General features: G+C 49.4%; 1 protein-coding gene across 2 annotated transcripts in view; it reads right to left on the bottom strand.

The window, feature by feature from the left end:
• nf2a (NF2, moesin-ezrin-radixin like (MERLIN) tumor suppressor a) overlaps positions 1 to 26,172 on the bottom strand; it is a 42,226-nt gene that overhangs the window by 2,927 nt on the left and 13,127 nt on the right. For both annotated transcript variants that reach the window (XM_076989959.1, XM_076989958.1), the window contains exons 5-16: positions 24,180 to 24,248; positions 22,972 to 23,054; positions 21,975 to 22,050; positions 20,894 to 21,028; positions 18,822 to 18,896; positions 18,426 to 18,539; positions 13,927 to 14,049; positions 13,527 to 13,643; positions 11,709 to 11,809; positions 6,254 to 6,359; positions 5,585 to 5,688; positions 4,129 to 4,288 (exon numbers count right to left, since the gene is read on the bottom strand). In XM_076989959.1, the coding sequence (XP_076846074.1) occupies positions 4,129 to 4,288; positions 5,585 to 5,688; positions 6,254 to 6,359; positions 11,709 to 11,809; positions 13,527 to 13,643; positions 13,927 to 14,049; positions 18,426 to 18,539; positions 18,822 to 18,896; positions 20,894 to 21,028; positions 21,975 to 22,050; positions 22,972 to 23,054; positions 24,180 to 24,248 (1,263 nt within the window). The remainder of the gene's footprint in view (positions 1 to 4,128; positions 4,289 to 5,584; positions 5,689 to 6,253; positions 6,360 to 11,708; positions 11,810 to 13,526; positions 13,644 to 13,926; positions 14,050 to 18,425; positions 18,540 to 18,821; positions 18,897 to 20,893; positions 21,029 to 21,974; positions 22,051 to 22,971; positions 23,055 to 24,179; positions 24,249 to 26,172) is intronic.

Raw genomic sequence — 26,172 nt, 5'->3', positions numbered from 1 at the left:
ATTGTTTTATATATTACTTACAAATCAAAGATGTCAAAGACCACAAATACAAGTGTACTGTATGTACTTAAAAAACTGGTGTTAACACTTCGTACACAAAAAACAGATAACCTATGTCCCGCTACGTTGTAGGTTTGATGCAGAAGTACAAATTCGCCATAATTTAGCTGAGAAAACGAGGTGTATTTTGGACGTAAAATCCGTCCTTTAAAAACACTACACTATAAAAATGGACACATGATTAGTCAGCACGTCGCCTTTATTGCCAGCTAATGTTAAGTGAATTCTGCAGCACGCCATGAACATAATTAGGTTAGTTAGCTAAGATATCTAACCTAACTAGTGCTTACTGCGCTCTTCTGCTGTTACCAAACACGGTACCATCTCTTTTAATGAGATAAAAAGCGAATTATTTGGAATCATTTTTAATATATGTGTATTTATATAAATATGTAAATTAAGCTGAATGTGCTGGAAAATACTGAAAATGGACCTTCAAAGTGGCGTACAAGTGCGTGAATTCCACCTTGTAACTTCACACGCACAAAAATCGAGAGGTGCACGACCTCGCAACGCGACCGCGCGTGGCCAACGGGTATGGGCGGAGCCAACACGCATGGGCGGAGCCACCGCGATTGCGTCATTTTTGCCGCGCGGACCCTTGCGGCAGTCACGACGTGTCAAGTGAACCTAGATTACGAAGCTCAAGTGTTCAGTGAAGGCAGCAGCAGAGTAAACGAGACGCGACCGGAGCATGCGCAGTTTTCATAAGACGGCCTGATCGCTTGACCCGGTGACAGCGCCAGCTAACATGTTTATAATTGTAACGAGTAACTATACAGCACGTAAAAAAATGTATCGGAGTAAAAGTATTAAACTGATGGAAAATATGTAGTGAAGTAAAAGTGGAAGTAGGAGAAAAAAATAATACTCCAGTAAAGTACAGATACAGCATTTTAGTACTTAAGTACAGTAGCGAAGTAGTTCTACTTCGTTACTATACAACTCTGAGTGCGGGTGTAGCGTCTGCTACACCTGGAGCGAAATGAAGGGCGTGACGAGGGTTAAGGAGGGGAGCGCTAGCACACGCATCAATCAGCTTGTCTGATTTCTGCAGATCTATCCGTGCACGGTGTGCATTGTGAGCACCCTTCACGCGTGACGTCGATGACAATCGATACCCCGTAATGGAGGGTGTTACCGAGAGACACCCTTCCTGTGTAGGTTTCCTGTATTCCTGGGATAAGGGGGGACCCGCCCCAATTTAGACGGGATAATGGCGAAACACGAGTCCGACCCAGAGGCTGGAGATGACAGCGAGGAGCTGCGAGACGGCTTCACCGGGTCCGCTACCTCTCTCCCTCCGACACGGAGCACAGCCAGACAGCTGCACAACTCACCGATCACGCACAGGAGATCTCTCTCAATGCCCGCCAGCCTTCCCAACCAATTAGCGCAACGCAAACTGACATAAGGATTCAAAATTAAACATTAAAATCACTGGCAAGTTCAGATTAGACAACAGTTTTAACGTTTTTAATTTGTTTACTGCTCTGGAGTTAAAGAAACATCCGATTCATATTATCTGGTTTCATTAAGGGATAATGAGAGAGAAGAACTTTTTATGAGCTGTGGGATAAAACACTCAGAAGCGGCGTGTGAGCAGGACGTGGGGCGGCTGGTCCACACACACAGACCCCCGCGAGCCGAACGCTCTGAAAGAGAATCTGAAACCAGCGTTTCCACACACCAGCCTAACCAGCCCGGTCTGTCACCTCCGATATTCACCATACAAGACTAGGATTACAGTTTAGATCTGTTCCTGAAAAATACATCACAAACATGGGCCACACTGTCTGTAATGGTGCAATTTCCAAGCCACAGGCAGCTGTAGGCAGAGGCTCTCTGGGGGGGTGGGGGGCACTCTGTGAGGGGGGGCTGTTTCAGCTTTGGTACCAGGAAATTACAGGAACTCTCTGCATCTCAGGGCTGAAGAGGCTGTACGATTTGGCAGAGTTTCCTCTGCTGTTTCTGAACTGATCCGCGAGCCAAAGATGACACGTTTTTCCGAGCATTTCTAATGCTGGATGCAATCAAGGATTCAGGAGAGCTGGACGTACATGGCATTATTAAACAGCAGCTCCTGAGTTCTGAAACACAGGTGCACCTTGTTAGATTTAATTGAGCCTGCCAGTCAAGCGCAAACACTGGCTTACAACATGGGAAAAAAACACAACGGGCTTTAAGACCCATCGGCAGATAGACTGAACATCCCTCAGCTTCTCCCCCGGCTGGTGGGTTTTGCAACATTTAGAAACACAAAAGACTGCAGATGACAAACGGCACCACGAATATCAAGTTGAGCTGTGCTGATCCTCCACGCAGGGCCCAGGTCCACCATCTTCAGGTAGATGTTTCTCCACGGAGCTTTGAGAACTTCCTCTACATGCTGCCTTAGTTCCTGCGAACTGCCTTTGTACCCACGATGCAATGCATGTGCAACTGCTATCACGACGTCATCCGTGATGCACAGTGCATGCCGGCACATTGAAACAGAGTGACGATGAGGCTCCAGAGTGATGTCTCTCTCAAAATATATCTCCCATCATTCCTATAAGGTTCACTATACAGGCCCTTTACCTTGGCCTTTTAACCAAATCATGTTGTGCTGCACTATACTGCGAGTCATCAAGCCACACACAGAGCACATACACACTCATGGAGTGTGAGAGACCCGACCGGACGCTCAGCTCACAAACCTGCACTGAATGTGTCAGATGAGGATCGAGAAGTTCAGTAGCACCAGAACCGTTAACAAATGATATATTGTGCAGCCCTTTGTTAAGATTCACTAGAGCATCGCCACCAGGACTAGGGATGTCCCGATCCAGCTTTTTGAACTTCCGATCCGATACCGATATTTATTTGCACTTCCGATCCGATACCGATATCGGCCGATACCGATACCGGCCTATCCGAGCATGTATTAAAGTTTAAAGTTATTTAGCCAACTTACTTTGTTGTCAAACTCATGTTGAAAAGGGTTTTACTCTTGATAACAAGTAGCCAGCTGAATTAGGTGTGTTTGAATAATACACAATGGTTGGTAAGGAAAAACTGACCTGTTTATTTAGCAATTAATAAACTCAAAATAGACAAAATATTAAATAACAAACAGAAATAGCATCAGTAAACCAAGGATTAAAAAGCCACAAGTGCAAATAATATTGTAAATTATATATTTTTTTAAAAACACACAACCTGAGTGGAAAATAGTCTATTATTAACATTAACATCCATCAGTGCTCTTGAACAAGTGTAAACCAAAGCTTAAAAAAAAATCTGTGCACATATCGTAAACTAATTAAAAGCAAAATGCCTTCTACTCCACACTTTGCTGCTCCATCCCCATCTATACACTCCCTTCAATTCAAACGTTTCTGCCAGTGTTAGTTGTGTAGGACCTTTCTTTTTGTCTTCGGTTTTCATTAGAAACTCGTCATGTTGTTTATGGTGGTATTTCGCTAAATGCTTGATTAGATTGGTGGTATTAAAAGTTCTTACAGCTTTACCACAACGCTTGACTTTACTGTGGCATATGTTGCACTCTACCTCTTCATCTTTGTCATCCTTTAAGGTAAAATAATCCCACACAACTGACCGATAACTTCAAATTTACACGGCGGTCCGAGATGCCACGGAGCTAAATTGGGGCAGAAACTACGCTCGTGTGCTGAAGGTGTGCTGGAAAATGCGGACCGGATTTTACTCTCACTAGCAAAAACTGGAATGGATTATCTAAATTGGTGCGCAGGAAAACTGGAATCGGACTTAAAAAAACTGGATCGGGAGTCTGGATCGGCATTTTCTCGTGTCTGCCGATCCGAAAACCGATACGCATTTTTTGCTAATATCGGCGGCCAATCCGATCCAAATATCGGATCGGGACAACCCTAACCAGGACCTGCTGTTTCACACACACTCCTGATTGTACCTTTGACCATGAGGAAACCCTGGTGTCAAACCACCTGCAGAGCTCCTGAGATCTGAAAGGCAGGTCAGGCCGGCTGGAATGCAGACGGAGGGGCGTGGCCTCGATGGGGGGCGTGGCCCTGAGAGGACACCAACCTTTTTGAAGTTGCTCTGCTTGCTGGTGCCCCTCTCTGTGTTCTCGTTGTGCAGGATGTCCAGAGGTGTTTCACGGTCCTTCAGCTTCAGAGACTCGATCTCCGTCTTGAGCTCGTTGAGCTGCTCCTGCAGGTGTTTACTCTTCTCCATGTACTCCACCCTGACACACACACACACACACACACACACGCACACGTACACACACACACGGTGATGATGCTAATTGCAAATGTGTTCAAAACAACCAATCAGAACCAGGAGTGTCAATCATGTGCATCACAAAAGCAACGCAGGATAAACAACCAAAATAAACAACCAGAACCAGTGACAACAGGCCATAACTAACCCTAACCCAGGCCACAACTAACCCTAACCCAGGCCACAACTAACCCTAACCCAGGCCATAACTAACCCTAACCCAGGCCACAACTAACCCTAACCCAGGCCACAACTAACCCTAACCCAAGCCATAACCCTAACCCAGGTCACATCTAACCCTAACCCAGGCCATAACTAACCCTAACCCAGGTCGCATCTAACCCTAACCCAGGTCGCATCTAACCCTAACCCAGGTCACATCTAACCCTAACCCAGGCCATAACTAACCCTAACCCAGGCCACAACTAACCCTAACCCAGGCCACAACTAACCCTAACCCAGGCCACAACTAACCCTAACCCAGGCCACAACTAACCCTAACCCAGGCCACAACTAAACCTAACCCAGGCCACAACTAACCCTAACCCAGGCCACAACTAAACCTAACCCAGGCCACAACTAAACCTAACCCAGGCCACAACTAAACCTAACCCAGGCCACAACTAAACCTAACCCAGGCCACAACTAACCCTAACCCAGGCCACAACTAACGCTAACCCAGTCCATAACTAACCCTAACCCAGGCCATAACTAAACCTAACCCAGGCCATAACTAACCCTAACCCAGGCCATAACTAAATCTAACCCAGGCCATAACTAACCCTAACCCAGGCCATAACTAACCCAGGCCATAACTAACCCTAACCCAGGCCACAACTAACCCCAACCCAGGTCACAACTAACCCTAACCCAGGCCACAACTAACCCTAACCCAGGCCACAACTAACCCTAACCCAGGCCATAACTAACCCTAACCCAGGCCACAACTAACCCTAACCCTAACCCAGGCCATAACTAAATCTAACCCAGGCCATAACTAAACCTAACCCAGGCCATAACTAAACCTAACCCAGGCCATAACTAACCCTAACCCAGGCCATAACTAAACCTAACCCAGGCCATCCCTCCTTTACAAAAACGGAAGATGAAAAAAAGCTAGAAAGAATCAGACTGCGTCTAAGATAAACCCAAGGATGAACATCAGAGCAGCTTTTTAGATCTAACCCCAACCCTAGGGGCGGGGCATGTGAGGCAGGGGCGGGGCCAGATCTAGTTACACACTGCCCACAATACTCACTTCTCCTTCTCGATCTCCATAGACAGGCGCTTCATGTCTGTGTCTTTGAAGTCAAAGCTGAGGTTCTGTGTGCTGTAGCTCAGGTCAGGAGACAGTAGACCCACCTGCAGGAGACCAAGAGAGAGACAAACTCAACCAGACACTAACACACACACACACACACACACACACACACACACACAGTAGACCCACCTGCAGGAGACCAAGAGAGAGACAAACTCAACTAGACACTAACACACACACACACACACACACACACACACACACAGTAGACCCACCTGCAGGAGACCAAGAGAGAGACACTCAACCACACAGACACTCAACCAGACAAACGTCACCAAATACTGACAGGAGGAGCAGTGCCTCCAATAAAGAAACTGGGTGGTCTACATCCCTTGGTCTACATGCACTCTGAAACGCGCACTGAAAACCCACACACACACACACACACACACACACACACACACACACACACACACACACACACACACTCTCACCACTACCCTGGGCATGACCAAGCAGCTTCAAAGCACCAGAGCGACTGCCATTGGCACCACTGGCAACAGGCCCGGCCTGGCAAAACCTCTGTAGCTGACTGGGGCCACTAATCTGGGGGGAGGGGCACTGATCCAGGGGGAGGGGCACTGATCCAGGGGGAGGGGCAGGTACCGGGTAGGCCGACTTGCTGGTGATCTCCAGAAGCTTGTGCTTGGCCCGCCGCTCTGACTCCCGGGCCTCATGCAGGTCCTGCTGCAGCTGGGCTGCTTCCTTGGCTCTGTGGGGAGAGAAGAGGGGGGCGTGAGGTGCGGTACCCCTGGGCCCGGTCTGGATGATCAAACGGTTCTGGGGGAGCACGGCCCAGAGTCTCACAGACCTGCAGCTCGCACTCACAGCCCTGGGTCAGCTGAAGATGATGAAAGGGTTTTACACTTGGGATCCTGCCCACAAAGACGAGGTCGTGTCATTTTGATGAGGATTATATGTAATGCTGTGGGAAAGTCTTCTGAGCGAGAACATTAGAGGTTTCTTTATTATGCGCATGTAGATTAGCATAGATAATTGCTCTTTTCACTCGACAGCTAATTCTCAGTTCGTACTTTGGCAGCTTATCAGATTTTGTGAGGCTATGTAAGGATCAAGTCTAGTGTCTTAGAAGCGTAGGCGGCTAAAACGTCCGGTCCGACACCACGGCAGGAGGAAAACACGGCGAGGGGCGTGCGGGTGCAGAAGGGAAGAGAGGAGGAGAACCCAGAAGACTGCAGGCTGTGTGAAAGACGCGCACCACCACGTCCGCCAGAGTACCAGAGAGTGCCAGAGAGTACCAGAGTGTGCCAGAGAGTGCCAGAGTGTGCCAGAGAGTGCCAGAGAGTACCAGAGTGTGCCAGAGAGTACCAGAGAGTGCCAGAGTGTGCCAGAGAGTGCCAGAGTGTGCCAGAGAGTGCCAGAGTGTACCAGAGAGTACTAGAGAGTACCAGAGAGTGCCAGAGTGTGCCAGAGTGTGCCAGAGAGTGCCAGAGAGTGCCAGAGAGTGCCAGAGAGTGCCAGAGTGTACCAGAGTGTGCCAGAGTGTGCCAGAGTGTACCAGAGAGTACCAGCGACGGCACAGAGAGCCGTGCTACGCACATTACAGTGGCTAGCGCTGAAGTGCTGAGCGTTTCATACACACCACTTTTCAGTTCCGTGACCAACGTGCCCTCAAGTGTCACTACAATTTCCACTTGAGCAAACAGCCAACGGCACCGTGGGGTCTGTGCAATTTATTACATTGTTACTTTGAGGGAGGTTGTTCCATGAGTCCTTGGAAGGGTTAAACGTGAAAGGAACTCAACACCACAGTCTTTCAGGAGCAGGACTGGCGCTGTGGTCGGAAATAAACCATCAAAACAGCAGAGGCATTAGTTACAAGAAAAACTCCCTCATACTTAAATAATAATAAAGTCCCTCACACTGATACTTTCAAGAGTGAAACCAACATAATTGTTTTCTTAAAACCTATAAGGCATTGAAAACAGCTAAGAGGATAAGGGCTATTGGATAATTTCTAGATGACTAGAAAAAAAAGTACGTATATTTCACATACTATTTGAAATGTATATAGTATAATTTATTTCATTTATTTAGTGCCTTTATCCTAGAATAGAATATGCTAGGCTGATCAGCGCCACCCACCAGTGCTGTATTAGTTACAGAGAGCACATCACTGCTCTGAGATGGAGGAGGACCAGAAAGGTGATGAAGATGAAGTGGTTCAGAAAAATATGCAGGAGCAAGACTAGAGCTTTGAAAGTGAGGAAGAGGAGTTTGTATTGAGTATGGGAAGAGACGGCGACCCGTGTAACCGAGGTGCGGGAGGAGTGGGTGCAGAACCATCTGAGAATTTTGAGTGTATTGACGTCGGCTCAAAGCTTAATCACTCCTGTTTCGTAGCCTTCTTACTGAATGTCTAAACTAGCTTTAGCACCAGTGATCTTCAGGAAAGGCTGAGGCCGGCAGTATTAATGACAGGAAATAAGATTAGTAAGAGGTGAGATGCAGGTCTGGAGGGAAAGTGCAGAAGGACTTGGAGGTTGAGTGAGCGTCACACAACCCTGGTGTCTCCGTTTGGTCTGTGCTTATGAAAATCCTTCTTCATTTATATATTGGTGGGTTTTTACCTGTGATTTTAACTAGTTGGGCCGTAAGCAGGTGTGTGTTTGTCAAACAGATGTTTCAGTCCAGCTTGTGTCAATGTTAGTTTGGTGGAGAAGGGGCCGTAGACTCAATATCACTTCCTTAAAAGGAAATAGTGTGCCAATCGCCAAGGAAACCGCTCAGAGTCGCCACCATTAAGTCTTGTTTGTGTTTGCCAACTGAAAAATCTGCTCCCCATTATTACCCATCTGCCCTAGCGCGCATGAGACACTCACGTGACGTACAGAGTACACACTTACGAACCGCAGACCCTCACGTGACGTACAGAGTACACACTTAAATGCAGAATACAGCGAAAACAACGTCCGCTCCAGACAGACAGGTGAGAGGTTTCTGTTGATTAAATCACCTTCTTGTATTTATTATAAGGTGGATGTTTGGGTTCATATGGACTTCAGCTCAAAATCAGTGGATGCAGGTGTTGCTTTAAACCCTTAACTTTGCGTGACCAGCACGATCACAGTGAGCACTGACATGAACACAGGTGAAGAGTCCAACACAACGCTGACATGAACACAGGTGAAGAGTCCAGTACAACGCCGACATGAACACAGGTGAAGAGTCCAGTACAACACAGACATGAACACAGGTGAAGAGTCCAACACAACGCCGACATGAACACAGGTGAAGAGTCCAACACAACGCTGACATGAACACAGGTGAAGAGTCCAGTACAACACAGACATGAACACAGGTGAAGAGTCCAGTACAACGCCGACATGAACACAGGTGAAGAGTCCAACACAACGCTGACATGAACACAGGTGAAGAGTCCAACACAACGCCGACATGAACACAGGTGAAGAGTCCAACACAACGCAGACATGAACACAGGTGAAGAGTCCAACACAACGCCGACATGAACACAGGTGAAGAGTCCAGTACAACGCAGACATGAACACAGGTGAAGAGTCCAGTACAACGCAGACATGAACACAGGTGAAGAGTCCAGTACAACGCAGACATGAACACAGGTGAAGAGTCCAGTACAACGCAGACATGAACACAGGTGAAGAGTCCAACACAACGCTGACATGAACACAGGTGAAGAGTCCAACACAACGCTGACATGAACACAGGTGAAGAGTCCAGTACAACGCAGACATGAACACAGGTGAAGAGTCCAGTACAACGCAGACATGAACACAGGTGAAGAGTCCAGTACAACGCAGACATGAACACAGGTGAAGAGTCCAGTACAACGCAGACATGAACACAGGTGAAGAGTCCAGTACAACGCAGACATGAACACAGGTGAAGAGTCCAACACAACGCAGACATGAACACAGGTGAAGAGTCCAACACAACGCAGACATGAACACAGGTGAAGAGTCCAACACAACGCAGACATGAACACAGGTGAAGAGTCCAACACAACGCTGACATGAACACAGGTGAAGAGTCCAACACAACGCAGACATGAACACAGGTGAAGAGTCCAGTACAACACGGACATGAACACAGGTGAAGAGTCCAGTACAACGCAGACATGAACACAGGTGAAGAGTCCAACACAACACAGACATGAACACAGGTGAAGAGTCCAACACAACGCAGACATGAACACAGGTGAAGAGTCCAACACAACGCCGACATGAACACAGGTGAAGAGTCCAACACAACGCCGACATGAACACAGGTGAAGAGTCCAGTACAACGCAGACATGAACACAGGTGAAGAGTCCAACACAACAGTGACATGAACACAGGTGAAGAGTCCAACACAACGCAGACATGAACACAGGTGAAGAGTCCAGTACAACACGGACATGAACACAGGTGAAGAGTCCAGTACAACGCAGACATGAACACAGGTGAAGAGTCCAACACAACACAGACATGAACACAGGTGAAGAGTCCAACACAACGCAGACATGAACACAGGTGAAGAGTCCAACACAACGCAGACATGAACACAGGTGAAGAGTCCAACACAACGCTGACATGAACACAGGTGAAGAGTCCAACACAACGCAGACATGAACACAGGTGAAGAGTCCAACACAACAGTGACATGAACACAGGTGAAGAGTCCAACACAACAGTGACATGAACACAGGTGAAGAGTACAGTACAACATGGACATGAACACAGGTGAAGAGTCCAGCACAACACTGACATGAACACAGGTGAAGAATCCAACACAACACTGACATGAACACAGGTGAAGAGTCCAACACAACACTGACATGAACACAGGTGAAGAGTCCAACACAACGCAGACATGAACACAGGTGAAGAGTCCAACACAACATGGACATGAACACAGGTGAAGAGTCCAACACAACTAAATATAATCTGTACTCATACGTTTCCTCATTGTCAAGTGAACAGCTTTAAAAAAAAAGGTGAGAGGCCAATTTCTAGTTTTCTGATGCAAACTAAGCATGAGGTTCAATTCCTGGGTCATCACTGGTACCGTGCTGTACAAAGTACGATTCCAAACGCTTCACGTTTGAAAATCTTGTTCCTGCTGTTCAAGCTCTTTTTCCATGCATGGCCGCTCCTACAGTAATACATTTAAGGGCTTGAATTGTGATGTGATCCTGTTAAATATTCGGCCCCGGGCAAATTACAGTCCTCTCTCCTGATGCAGCACACAAGTTCTCTGCACAGGGGTCACGAGGTAGACACCCTGCTTCATCAGCGTTTCACAGGAGGCGAAGAAATATGAGCAATACGGGATTTATGAGTCTTAATTGGATATTTTTAAGTTTTCACCTAATGATTACATGCAGCACAGAGAAGGTGAGCAGAGCACCGTGGTGAGAGGCCAAACGACCCGCAGGTTTAACACACCGCACCTGTTCTGCAGTCTGAACGCTGTGTTCTGGGGAGCCAGCGCACCGCTGAACGTACGAATGCATTAAATTAAAGTTCCTCATTTGTCTTCATTGGGAATGTTGTGATCGGTAGTGAAATGGGGCTCAACTCCATGTGCTGCTTCCCAAGTTGAATTTGTCTGATTTTAAGATCCACTGCACAGTCCATGATGAATCACTGTTGGGACACTTAATCAAGGGCTGAGAAACTTGCTCTATGGGAGTCAAGTAAGAATATTACCATGTTTCACTTGGGCCTTAGTACCATATATGAGTGAGCAGCTTCAGAAGAATGCTACGAGTCCCCAGCTGTGAGTTTGAGCTCAGCCTCTGGAGTGTGTGAGCTTGTAGTTATTACTTTATAAGATTCCATGATGGGACAACCTGCACATTTTTGTTGCAATGGGGTGAAAAGATTTTACTGAAACTTAGAAAAGAAAGCCAAACAATTTGTATTTCGTTACTGAGGTTCAGATCACTGTTGGGGACAGGTGTGGCCATGGCATTATTAACCTGCAGTAATACACACGTCAGTGGGAGTAGGACAGAAACAGTAAGACAGGAACAGTAAGACAGGAACAGTAAGACAGGACTGGTGAGTGCACACACACCTCCTCTCCGATTCCTCCGCCATCTTGAGGGTGAGCATCTCAGCCTCCAGCATCTTCTGTTCGATGAGCCGCTTCTCCTCCTCACTGCGTATGGCCGTTACCTTTAAACAAGATGTGATGATGTGATGTGATGGTGATGTGATGATGGTGTGATGGTGATGATGATGTGATGGTGGTGTGATGATGATGGTGATGTGATGGTGATTGTGTGATGATGATGGTTATGGTGATGGTGGTGTGATGATGTGATGGTGATGTGATGGTGATGTGATGATGGTGTGATGATGGTGTGATGATGATGGTGATGATGATGTGATGGTGGTGTGATGATGATGGTGTGATGGTGGTGTGATGGTGGTGTGATGGTGGTGTGATGGTGGTGTGATGGTGGTGTGGTGATGGTGGTGATGTGATGATGATGTGATGATGATGTGATGTGATGATGGTGTGATGGTGGTGTGATGGTGGTGTGATGGTGATGGTGGTGTGATGATGGTGATGATGATGTGATGGTGGTGTGATGATGATGTGATGATGATGTGATGGTGATGTGATGGTGATGTGATGGTGATTGTGTGATGATGGTTATGGTGATGGTGGTGTGATGATGTGATGATATGATGATGTGATGATATGATGATGATGTGATGGTGATGTGATGATGGTGTGATAATGATGGTGATGATGATGTGATGGTGTGATGATGGTGTGATAATGATGGTGTGATAATGATGGTGATGATGATGTGATGGTGTGATGGTGTGATGATGGTGATGATGATGTGATGTAATGATGAATGAATGAATGAATGTTCAATTTATATAGCGCCTTTCAGAATACCCAAGGCGCTTTACAATTTTAACACAAGTACAACCAATCACACACACACCGGCGAGAAGCGGCAGCCAATTGCGCACAGCGTACTCTCTACCGGAAGCCACACCCCCCTGGGGGACTGAATGGGGTGCAGGAAGGGGAGAGAGGACAGACCCTAGTGGCAGAGCACCATCCACCACTGGGCATACAAACACACACACACACACACACACACACACACACACACACACACACACACTACTTTTTTATTGAACATGAGGACACACAGACACACACTCAGGGAGAGTATGTCAGGGAATCAGGGAATGCCAATTTACCTAACCTCCATGTTTTTGGACTGTGGGAGGAAACCGGAGACCCCGGAGGAAACCCACGCAATGTGATGTGATGTGATGATGTTGTGATGTGATGATGATGTGATGATGTTGTGATGTTGTGATGTGATGATGGTGATGATGTGATTACATGATGATGTGATGATATGATGATGTGATGATAATATGATGATGGTGTGATGATGGTGTGATGATGGTGTGATGATGGTGTGATGATGGTGATGTGATGATGATGGTGTGATGATGATGGTGTGATGATGATGGTGTGATGATGATGGTGTGATGATGATGATGGTGATGTGATGATGATGGTGATGTGATGATGATGGTGTGATGATGATGGTGATGATGGTGATGATGATGGTGATGATGGTGTGATGATGGTGTGATGATGATGGTGTGATGATGATGGTGATGATGATGGTGATGATGATGGTGATGATGGTGTGATGATGGTGTGATGATGATGGTGTGATGATGATGGTGATGATGATGGTGTGATGATGATGGTGTGATGATGTGATGATGATGGTGTGATGATGTGATGATGATGGTGTGATGATGATGGTGTGATGATGATGGTGTGATGATGATGGTGTGATGATGTGATGATGATGGTGTGATGATGATAGTGTGCCCCCCCCACCTTTATCCGCTGCATTTCCTGCTCGGCTTCCGCCGCTTTCTGAGCCAGCAGCTTGGCCTCCTCCTCGGCGATCTGAGCCTTCTCGGCCAGCAGGTCAGCGGTCTCCTCTGACCGAAGCTGAGAAGGGAGGACACACACACACACACACACACACACACACACACACACACACAGAAGGGGTGAACATACACCACGCCACATGGGGGCGCCTCTAGCGTCTGAATAGTCAGAGTCAGGGCAGATTGCAGAGTGAAGCATGACCTGAAGTCAGGTGCAAACTTTAACGAGTGTTCAATCAAGAGAGAGATCACTAGCCAAAGGAGGGTGTTCTCTTTAGAGGAGGATGAGGAGGAGGAGGAGGGGCAGGGCGGGTGTCTCGGGAGGAAGACCGGCTCCTCACCAGGGCTTCGTTGGCCATGTGAGCCTCGTCCTGCAGCTGGATGAGTCTTCGCTCCAGATGGTCACGGGCCCTCTCAGCCTCCTCACGCAGACGCTTCTCCCTGTGCAGACGCTGTCTCTCCATCTGCAGAGAGGGAGGAGGGAGAGAGAGAGAGAGAGGATGGAGGGAAAGAGGGGGAGGGAGGAGAGAGAGAATGAGGGAGGGAGGAGGATGGAGAGAGGGAGGGAGAGAGAGAGGAGGCAGAGAGGAGAGAGTAACAGGGAGGGGAGGAGGGAGAGGGAGGGAGAGAGAGAGAGACAGCGAGAGAGAGACAGCGACAGAGGGACAGGACACAGAAAGAAGGGATGACGGACGAAGAGAGAGAGATATAGATCTATAGTGCTTTATTGGAGAACACTGTAGTTCAGCATGAATGAATGCATCACAACGCCAGACAGCTGAGGGTGGAGTGAGGAGTCAATACTGCAGCTGCCCTTTATCCTCACATCAGCCCATCTACAGGGATTCACTTACGATTTCATAATGCTACTATTACTCAATGAAGCCAACGTGACCTATTAAAGAGAAACTTGGGTCAGCCATGAGGCGTGAGGTGTGCCGGGTCCCCAGAACACCGTCCTGCCCGTGACGACATACTCCCCCTGCACATACTCCACCTGCACATACTCCACCTGCACATACTCCACCTGCACATACACCCCCTGCACATACTCCACCTGCACATACTCCACCTGCACATACTCCCCCTGCACATACTCCCCCTGCACATACACCCCCTGCACATACTCCACCTGCACATACTCCACCTGCACATACTCCACCTGCACATACACCCCCTGCACATACACCCCCTACACATACACCCCCTACACATACACCCCCTACACATACTCCACCTACACATACACCCCCTACACATACACCCCCCTGCACATACACCCCCCTGCACATACTCCCCCTGCACATACTCCACATACACCACCTGCACATACACCACCTGCACATACACCACCTGCACATACACCCCCTGCACATACTCCCCCTGCACATACTCCCCCTGCACATACTCCCCCTGCACATACTCCCCCTGCACATACTCCCCCTGCACATACTCCCCCTGCACATACTCCCCCTGCACATACACCACCTGCACATACACCACCTGCACATACACCACCTGCACATACTCCCCCTGCACATACTCCCCCTGCACATACTCCCCCTGCACATACTCCCCCTGCACATACTCCCCCTGCACATACTCCCCCTGCACATACACCCCCTACACATACACCCCCTACACATACTCCACCTACACATACACCCCCTACACATACACCCCCCTGCACATACACCCCCCTGCACATACTCCCCCTGCACATACTCCACATACACCACCTGCACATACTCCACCTGCACATACTCCACCTGCACATACTCCACCTGCACATACTCCACCTGCACATACTCCACCTGCACATACACCCCCTGCACATACTCCACCTGCACATACTCCACCTGCACATACACCCCCTACACATACACCCCCTACACATACACCCCCTACACATACTCCACCTACACATACACCCCCTACACATACACCCCCCTGCACATACACCCCCCTGCACATACTCCCCCTGCACATACTCCACATACACCACCTGCACATACACCACCTGCACATACTCCCCCTGCACATACTCCCCCTGCACATACTCCCCCTGCACATACTCCCCCTGCACATACACCACCTGCACATACACCACCTGCACATACACCACCTGCACATACTCCCCCTGCACATACTCCCCCTGCACATACTCCCCCTGCACATACTCCCCCTGCACATACACCCCCTACACATACACCCCCTACACATACACCCCCCTGCACATACACCCCCCTGCACATACACCCCCCTGCACATACTCCCCCTGCACATACTCCCCCTGCACATACTCCACATACACCACCTGCACATACACCACCTGCACATACACCACCTGCACATACACCACCTGCACATACACCACCTGCACATACACCCCCTGCACATACACCACCTGCACATACACCCCCTGCACATACACCCCCTGCACATACTCCCCCTGCACATACACCCCCTGCACATACTCCCCCTGCACATACTCCCCCTGCACATACTCCCCCTGCACATACACCACCTGCACATACTCCCCCTGCACATACTCCCCCTGCACATACTCCCCCTGCACATACTCCCCCTGCACATACTCCCCCTGCACATACTCCCCCTGCACATACTCCCCCTGCACATACTCCCCCTGCACATACTCCCCCAGCACATACTCCCCCAGCACATACTCCCCCAGCACATACTCCCCCAGCACATACTCCCCCAGCACATACTCCCCCTGCACATACTCCACCTGCACATACTCCACCTGCACATACTCCACCTGCACATACTCCCCCTGCACATACTCCCCCTGCACATACTCCCCCTGCACATACTCCACCTGCACATACTGCCCCTGCACATACTGCCCCTGCACATACTGCCCCTGCACATACTGCCCCTGCACATACTGCCCCTGCACATACACCCCCTACACATACACCCCCTACACATACTCCACCTACACATACTCCACCTACACATACACCCCCTACACATACACCCCCTACACATACACCCCCTACACATACTCCCCCTACACATACACCCCCTACACATACTCCACCTACACATACTCCACCTACACATACACCCCCTGCACATACACCCCCTGCACATACACCCCCTGCACATACACCCCCTGCACATACTCCCCCTGCACATACTCCCCCTGCACATACTCCCCCTGCACATACTCCCCCTGCACATACTCCCCCTGCACATACTCCACCTGCACATACTCCACCTGCACATACTCCCCCTGCACATACTCCCCCTGCACATACTCCCCCTGCACATACTCCCCCTGCACATACTCCCCCTGCACATACTCCCCCTGCACATACTCCCCCTGCACATACTCCCCCTGCACATACTCCCCCTGCACATACTCCCCCTGCACATACTCCCCCTGCACATACTCCCCCTGCACATACTCCCCCTGCACATACTCCCCCTGCACATACTCCCCCTGCACATACTCCCCCTACACATACTCCCCCTACACATACTCCCCCTACACATACTCCCCCTACACATACACCCCCTACACATACTCCACCTACACATACTCCACCTACACATACTCCCCCTACACATACTCCCCCTACACATACTCCCCCTACACATACTCCCCCTACACATACACCCCCTACACATACACCCCCTACACATACACCCCCTACACATACACCCCCTACACATACACCCCCTACACATACTCCACCTACACATACTCCACCTACACATACACCCCCTACACATACACCCCCTACACATACTCCACCTACACATACTCCACCTACACATACTCCACCTACACATACTCCACCTACACATACGCCCCCTACACATACGCCCCCTACACATACGCCCCCTACACATACGCCCCCTACACATACGCCCCCTACACATACGCCCCCTACACATACGCCCCCTACACATACTCCACCTACACATACACCCCCTACACATACACCCCCTACACATACACCCCCTACACATACTCCACCTACACATACACCCCCTACACATACACCCCCTACACATACACCCCCTACACATACACCCCCTACACATACACCCCCTACACATACACCCCCTACACATACTCCACCTACACATACTCCACCTACACATACTCCACCTACACATACTCCCCCTACACATACTCCCCCTACACATACTCCCCCTACACATACGCCCACCTACACATACGCCCACCTACACATACGCCCACCTACACATACTCCCCCTACACATACTCCCCCTACACATACTCCCCCTACACATACTCCCCCTACACATACGCCACCTACACATACTCCACCTACACATACTCCACCTACACATACACCCCCTACACATACACCCCCTACACATACACCCCCTACACATACACCCCCTACACATACACCCCCTACACATACACCCCCTACACATACACCCCCTACACATACACCCCCTACACATACTCCACCTACACATACTCCACCTACACATACTCCACCTACACATACACCCCCTACACATACTCCCCCTACACATACGCCCCCTACACATACGCCCCCTACACATACTCCACCTACACATACACCCCCTACACATACACCCCCTACACATACTCCACCTACACATACTCCACCTACACATACTCCACCTACACATACTCCACCTACACATACACCCCCTACACATACACCCCCTACACATACACCCCCTACACATACACCCCCTACACATACTCCCCCTACACATACTCCCCCTACACATACTCCCCCTACACATACTCCCCCTACACATACTCCCCCTACACATACTCCCCCTACACATACTCCACCTGTTTGCGTGCCTTCTCCTCCCGGGCCTGTGCCTTCATCTGCTGCACCTCCAGCGAGTCCACCCTGCGTCTCCGCATGAACAGGTCGTGGTTGCCGATGCAGAGCTGCAGAATCTGCCCCAGAACACAAGAGCACCTCACAAACCAGCCTCGCTCACGTACGCTCTTCCTCCCACAAATCCTGTTAGGGATTAGGCCCCTTCTGGGCTCCTTTCCCAGGCAGAGATTAACAACAGATTAAGCTATGGACCAAGAGGCATTTTCAATGGAGAATTTGCAGCAACTTAGAAACTTGACCCAGGGCTATCTTTAATCCACACCCTGGGAAACACTCTCGCCATGTTCTGGGAGTGCCAGAGGTGACGGGTCCGTTGGCCCGAGTGTGAAGAGACTCACCAGCTTGTTCACCCTCAGTTTGGAGGAGTTGAATTTGAAGACGTCAGCTTTCTTGTCCAGGGGTTTAATAGCAAACTGTGAACATGAGAAGAGACACCGTGAGGAAGTTCTCACCACAGATGCTCTACAGCTCAGAGGAGGAGACACACACAGGGTCTGAATACTTCACGCTACGACAGGGTAGCTTGTGCGATTTTCCGAGCTGGTTGAGAGCGGACGAGAAAAGGCCACGCCCTGCTCTGTCTGCGCTATGACTGGCCACCTGCTTTAAGATGCCGAATGAATGGATAATGCTGCCCGCTACAGGAATGTGATGGAGAATCACTTATGTTCAAGATAAGCAACTAGCAAACAAACCAGCCACTGAGGAAGAAGAAGAGAACTTCTGCTGACTAACTGGGGAAGAGTGGGACAACTCCACTGGAGCAGAATATGAAAACGATTGAAACCATTAATCACCCAATTAAATCCACTGGGAAATGTACGATGTGGTAAATGTAGTGGTAAATGTACAATGTGGTAAATGTACGATGTGGTAAATGTACAATGTGGTAAATGTACGATGTGATAAATGTGGTGGTAAATGTACGATGTGGTAAATGTGGTGGTAAATGTACGATGTGGTAAATGTACGATGTGGTAAATGTGGTGGTAAATGTACGATATGGTAAATGTGGTGGTAAATGTACGATGTGGTAAATGTAGTGGTAAATGTACGATGTGGTAAATGTGGTGGTAAATGTACGATGTGGTAAATGTGGTGGTAAATGTACGATGCGGTAAATGTAAGATGTGATAAATGTAGTGGTAAATGTACGATATGGTAAATGTGGTGGTAAATGTACGATGTGGTAAATGTACGATGTGGTAAATGTAGTGGTAAATGTACGATGTGGTAAATGTAGTGGTAAATGTACGATGTGGTAAATGTGGTGGTAAATGTACGATGTGGTAAATGTAGTGGTAAATGTACGATGTGGTAAATGTACGATGTGGTAAATGTGGTGGTAAATGTACAATGTGGTAAATGTAGTGGTAAATGTACGATGTGGTAAATGTAGGATGTGATAAATGTAGTGGTAAATGTACGATGTGGTAAATGTGGTGGTAAATGTACGATGTGGTAAATGTGGTGGTAAATGTACGATGTGGTAAATGTGGTGGTAAATGTACGATGTGGTAAATATAGTGGTAAATGTACGATGTGGTAAATATAGTGGTAAATGTACGATGTGGTAAATGTGGTGGTAAATGTACGATGTGGTAAATGTGGTAAATGTACGATGTGGTAAATGTGGTGGTAAATGTATGATGTGGTAAATGTAGTGGTAAATGTACGATGTGGTAAATGTACGATGTGGTAAATGTACGATGTGGTAAATGTACGATGTGGTAAATGTAGTGGTAAATGTACGATGTGGTAAATGTAGTGGTAAATGTACGATGTGGTAAATGTACGATGTGGTAAATGTACGATGTGGTAAATGTACGATGTGGTAAATGTAGTGGTAAATGTACGATGTGGTAAATGTAGTGGTAAATGTACGATGTGGTAAATGTAGTGGTAAATGTACGATGTGGTAAATGTAGTGGTAAATGTACGATGTGGTAAATGTAGTGGTAAATGTACGATGTGGTAAATGTAGTGGTAAATGTACGATGTGGTAAATGTAGTGGTAAATGTACGATGTGGTAAATGTAGTGGTATGTTCGCTCTTCTGTCTTATCCCCGGTGTAGACAGCACTCGGTCCTGCTTCACAACATGAATGAAGAACGTTCGTATGATTGAACGCAATTTGGCTTCTATGATGGATCTGGGCGGATTTTGCTGGCCACTGTGTCATTGAAATTGACGATTTCGGAAGTGCTCTGATTGCTTATTTAAGTCAAGGTGACAGATTTTCATGCCTGGATGATGGTGGTGGTGGTGTGGGGGGTGGTGGTGTGGGTGGGTGTGGGTGGTGGTGGTGTGAGCTGTGGTGGTGATGGGGTGTGGTGGTGATGGGGTGTGGTGGTGGTGGTGGTGTGGGTGGTGATGGTGGTGGTGTGGGTGGTGTTGGTGTACACACACCTCTCTGTCGCTGTAGGAGATGTTTCGTATCTCGTTCCAGGGGAAGGAGATGATGGGCGTCAGTTTGTTGTTGGGGTCGTAGATGTGCAGGCCCAATGCATCAACCCCCAGCAGCAGGTCCGTCCCCTTCTTATTCTGACAGCCATCAATCAGGAGCAGACACAGCACCACAGTGTTCAGCACCACAGTGTACAACACCGCAGTGTACAGCACCGCAGCGTACAGCACCGCAGCGTACAGCACCGCAGCGTACAGCACCGCAGCGTACAGCACCGCAGCGTACAGCACCGCAGCGTACAGCACCGCAGCGTTCAACACCGCAGCGTTCAGCACCACAGCGTTCAGCACCACAGCGTTCAGCACCACAGCGTTCAGCACCACAGCGTTCAACACCACAGTGTACAACACCACAGTGTACAGCACCACAGTCTACAGCACCACAGTGTTTAACACCAGTGTTCAACACCACAGCGTTCAACACCACAGCGTTCAACACCACAGCATTCAACACCACAGCGTTCAGCACCACAGCGTACAGCACCACAGCGTACAGCACCACAGCGTACAGCACCACAGTGTACAACACCACAGTGTACAACACCACAGTGTACAACACCACAGTGTACAACACCACAGTGTACAGCACCACAGTGTTTAACACCAGTGTTCAGCACCACAGTGTTCAGCACCACAGCGTTCAACACCACAGCGTTCAACACCACAGCGTTCAGCACCACAGCGTTCAGCACCACAGCGTTCAGCACCACACACCTGGCACAAACGGCTGCTTCCTGACGCATGAAAAGGTCACAGCAGCCTCGAAAAATAAATAAAAAACATTAATACACTGCTCACTGTGGAAAGATTTAAAACAGCAGTGGTAGAAGCGTGTTCTACATTCCTGGTTTATGGATTTCTCCAACATGTTGGGTGAGCGTGTGGTGATTGAACGCGGTGTAGATTAGGTCAGCGTTAACAGGAGACGTTGGACGCGGAGCGCGGCAGTAATGACTACAGCAGGCTGATCTTGGGGAGAGCTCACAGCATCCTTACACGTGTGCATGAGAAGGGGCGCTCTTACCCTAATGAAAAAGTAATTGACACCATACATCTCCAAATCCTGGGCTATTTTTAAATACTCCATCTCTGCCTCTTCCCTGCAACAAACAGAGGAGAGAGAAGTCATGTGATGGAGAGAGAGAGAGAGAAAGAGAAAGTGAGAGGTTATGCACAAACACAAAATCTATTCACCACCAAAACCTTAATGAGGAGAATTTTAGCTAGCGAAGCTCAGGAATCCAAAATGAGATGGTATGAAAGACACTGAAGTTGCTGAACAAACTTTGCAGATCATAAGCAGTTTCTGAGTGCAAGGGAATCTGTACACACACACACATGTGTGTGTGTGTGTGTGTGTGTGTGTGTGTGTGTGTGTGTGTGTGTGTGTGTGTGTGTACATGCATGCATGATACGCTAATATGGGCACGCACCACTGGGCCAGTCTACACACACCACTAGGCTAGTCTACACAAGAATGGGCTAGTCTACACACACCACTAGGCTAGTCTACACACCACTAGGCTAGTCTACGTACACCACTAGGCTAGTCTACACACACCACTAGGCTAGTCTACGTACACCACTAGGCTAGTCTACACACACCACTAGGCTAGTCTACACACACCACTAGGCTAGTCTACGTACACCACTAGGCTAGTCTACGTACACCACTAGGCTAGTCTACGTACACCACTAGGCTAGTCTACACACACCACTAGGCTAGTCTACACACACCACTAGGCTAGTCTACACACACCACTAGGCTAGTCTACGTACACCACTAGGCTAGTCTACGTACACCACTAGGCTAGTCTACACACACCACTAGGCTAGTCTACGTACACCACTAGGCTAGTCTACTGCTCAGTGTAGCGGTATTAAAAGCAGCAAAAGTGTCAGTGATGGTTTCAACATCCTGAAAACTCTGAGTAGAAGTCTCTCAATACAGAGAGAGGTCCTGAAGTGTAGAGAGAGAAAGAGAGAGTGTGTGTGTGTGTGTGTGTGTGTGTGTGAGATACCTGGTCCTGCCTCTATGCTCAGCGTAGCAGACAGTGATTCTCTCTTCCCACATTTCAGCAGTCATCTGGTAGAGATGAATCACCTGGAAAGAAGGGAGCTCAGCTCAGGGAAGGTCAGACAGAGACACAGAGACAGGGTCCCGCCAGAGACACAGAGACAGGGTCCCGCCAGAGACAGGGTCCCGCCAGAGACAGGGTCCCGCCAGAGACAGGGTCCCGCCAGAGACACAGAGACAGGGTCCCGCCAGAGACAGGGTCCCGCCAGAGACAGGGTCCCGCCAGAGACGGGGTCCCGCCAGAGACAGGGTCCCACCAGAGACGGGGGCACGACAGAGACGGGGTCCCGCCAGACAGGGTCCCGCCAGAGACACAGAGACGGGGTCCCGCCAGACGGGGTCCCGCCAGAGACGGGGTCCCGCCAGAGACACAGAGACAGGGTCCCGCCAGAGACGGGGTCCCGCCAGAGACACAGAGACGGGGTCCCGCCAGAGACACAGAGACAGGGTCCCGCCAGAGACAGGGTCCCGCCAGAGACACAGAGACAGGGTCCCGCCAGAGACAGGGTCCCGCCAGAGACACAGAGACAGGGTCCCGCCAGAGACAGGGTCCCGCCAGAGACGGGGTCCCACCAGAGACGGGGTCCCACCAGAGACAGGGTCCCGCCAGAGACAGGGTCCCGCCAGAGACAGGGTCTCGACAGCAGCAGGACGGGTGCTGTTAGATGTCCTCCTCATGCAGGGTAAATGAGTGGCGCTCTCGCGAGACCACAGAACAGAAGCCACAGTGCCTCTAACACTGAGGATCAGGCAGGTTTCATACCAGCAGCTGTATCACAAGCTGATTAAGGCAATGGGCTTGCAATACAATATATACAAAATACTTACTATATATCGAGTATTAATCATTATCACGGTACTGACTTTCACAATACTGAATATATCGCAAAAGGCTGCAATATGCAATATCTGTTGCAAGCCACTGAAGCCCTGTAGCTCATCAAACTGCTTACTAACGTTGCACATAAATGTTCGGTGGGTGTTTTTGAATCAGAGAATTTAGCTGAGAGTCTCAGAATTAATGTGGCTGAAAATAAGGCAGGACGTCCTCTAGGCATACTGCAGTATATCAGTATGTAGGAACACACATCACAGTGTTGCCCAAAATGTCTCCGTTAGTAGAGTTCAGGGAGGAGGTTTTGGTGCGCTTACCCTCTTGGGCAGAAGTTCCTCCTGGGCCAGGAAGCCTGGTGTGTGCACGTTTGGGTCATAGTCACCATACTGAAGACACAATCAAAACAAGAAAGCACTGAAACACTTGGACATTAATGTGAGAAAGGAGCATCTACCCTCTGATTTGGGGTCTTTCTCGTGTGCCGTTGTGTTCAAGACGTGACCAGGCACCTGTTCTCCTCTCGCAAATACAAACAGTGTTCAGTTTCTCAGGGACGTTTGGTTATGTGTGTGTGAGGCTGAGCGCTAAAGCCCAAAACAATCGCTGACAAACCGCACCTCTCGGTCTTAATTATGAACGTCAACTGGGGTGGGGGGGAGGTGTGCTGGGGGGGGCGGGGAGGGGCGGGCGGGCGTACGCTGCCTCCTCAGAGCCCTCGTCAGGCAGATGCCGTGCAGCCGTGCACAGAGGCGTGGGGAACGTGGGGAGCGTGCAGCGTGCGGGGGGTGGGGGGTGCGGTGGGAGCGGGGGGCGTCTGCTGTAGGAACCGTAGACCTCTGCAGTAGGAACCGTAGACCTCTGCAGTAGGAACCGTAGACCTCTGCAGTAGGAACCGTAGACCTCTGCAGTAGGAACCGTAGACCTCTGCAGTAGGAACCGTAGACCTCTGCTGTAGGAACCGTAGACCTCTGCAGTAGGAACCGTAGACCTCTGCAGTAGGAACCGTAGACCTCTGCAGTAGGAACCGTAGACCTCTGCAGTAGGAACCGTAGACCTCTGCGGTCGAAGTGCCCTTGTCTGAACGGAGCATTTCAAATCCACTGTTACGGACTAGAGGGCCAAAGCAGCAAAAACTGGAATTATAGTTCAGTTACTTAAGGTGTGAGAAGGAGGGAGAGAAGAGAGAGAGAGAGAGAGAGAGAGAGAGAGAGAGAGAGAGAGAGAGAGAGAGAGAGAGAGAGAGAGAGAGAGAGAGAGTGGGGAGAGAACAGAGAGAGAGAGAGAGAAAGAGAGAGAAAGAGAGAGAGAGAGAAAGAGAGAGAGAGAGAAAATATGTTGCCGAAAACAGCTGGTAGCTTGTAAAAGAGAGATATCTCCATTTCCCTTTTGTCCTCTGGTAGTCACTTCCTCACCCCCCCCACCCCCCCCCCACCTCCTCTCTGATGTCCGTCTCTCCTCTCTCCTTCTCCCTCCCTCCCTCTCTTCCTCCTCACCCAGTCCTCTCTGCCACACACTCCCAACCGTCAGGTGTGTAGTGGTAACCGGGGCAGCCGTGCCGTCTCCACTCTGGATGGGGAAACAGCACGCACCACCGCACGCACACACACACACACACACACACACACACACACACACACACACACACACACACACACACACACACACACACACACACACACACACACACACACACCACCACACACACACACACACACACACACACACACACACACACACACACACACACACACACACACACACACACACACACACACACACACACACACACACACACACACACACACACACACACACACCACCACACACACACACACACACACACACACACACACACACACACACACACACACACACACACACACACACACTCCCTCAGCTCCCAGCTTGCTCTTCCTCTGATGAATCAATATCTTTAGTGCATCCTGCTGCAGGTGCAGATCTAACTGGTAACTAATGGTCAGTCTCAAGTTAATGGTAAAACCACAGGAAGCATGAAGAGGCACCCGGGGTCTCCTCTCTTCCTCTCTTCTCTCCTCTCTTCTCTCCTCCCCTCCTCTCCTCCTCCCCTCTTCTCCCCTCCTCTCCTCTCTTCCTCTCCTCCTCTCTTCTCTCCTCTCCTCTCCTCCTCTCTCCTCTCCTCTCCTCCTCTCAGAGTGGATGGAGTAAACAGAAACAGCAGCAGAACCAAACTGGAGCTGATTCCTGTTATATCGTCTGTGCCTGATCTCACCGCACTGACCAGAGAGAGAGAGAGAGAGAGGGAGAGAGAGATGTGGAGTGATAGGGAGC

This window comes from Brachyhypopomus gauderio, unplaced genomic scaffold (genome assembly GCF_052324685.1).
Source record: "Brachyhypopomus gauderio isolate BG-103 unplaced genomic scaffold, BGAUD_0.2 sc71, whole genome shotgun sequence".
In the NCBI taxonomy this organism is placed as follows: Eukaryota; Metazoa; Chordata; class Actinopteri; order Gymnotiformes; family Hypopomidae; genus Brachyhypopomus; species Brachyhypopomus gauderio.
Note: the sequence above shows the minus strand (reverse complement) of the source record. Positions and strands in the feature narration are given on the sequence as shown.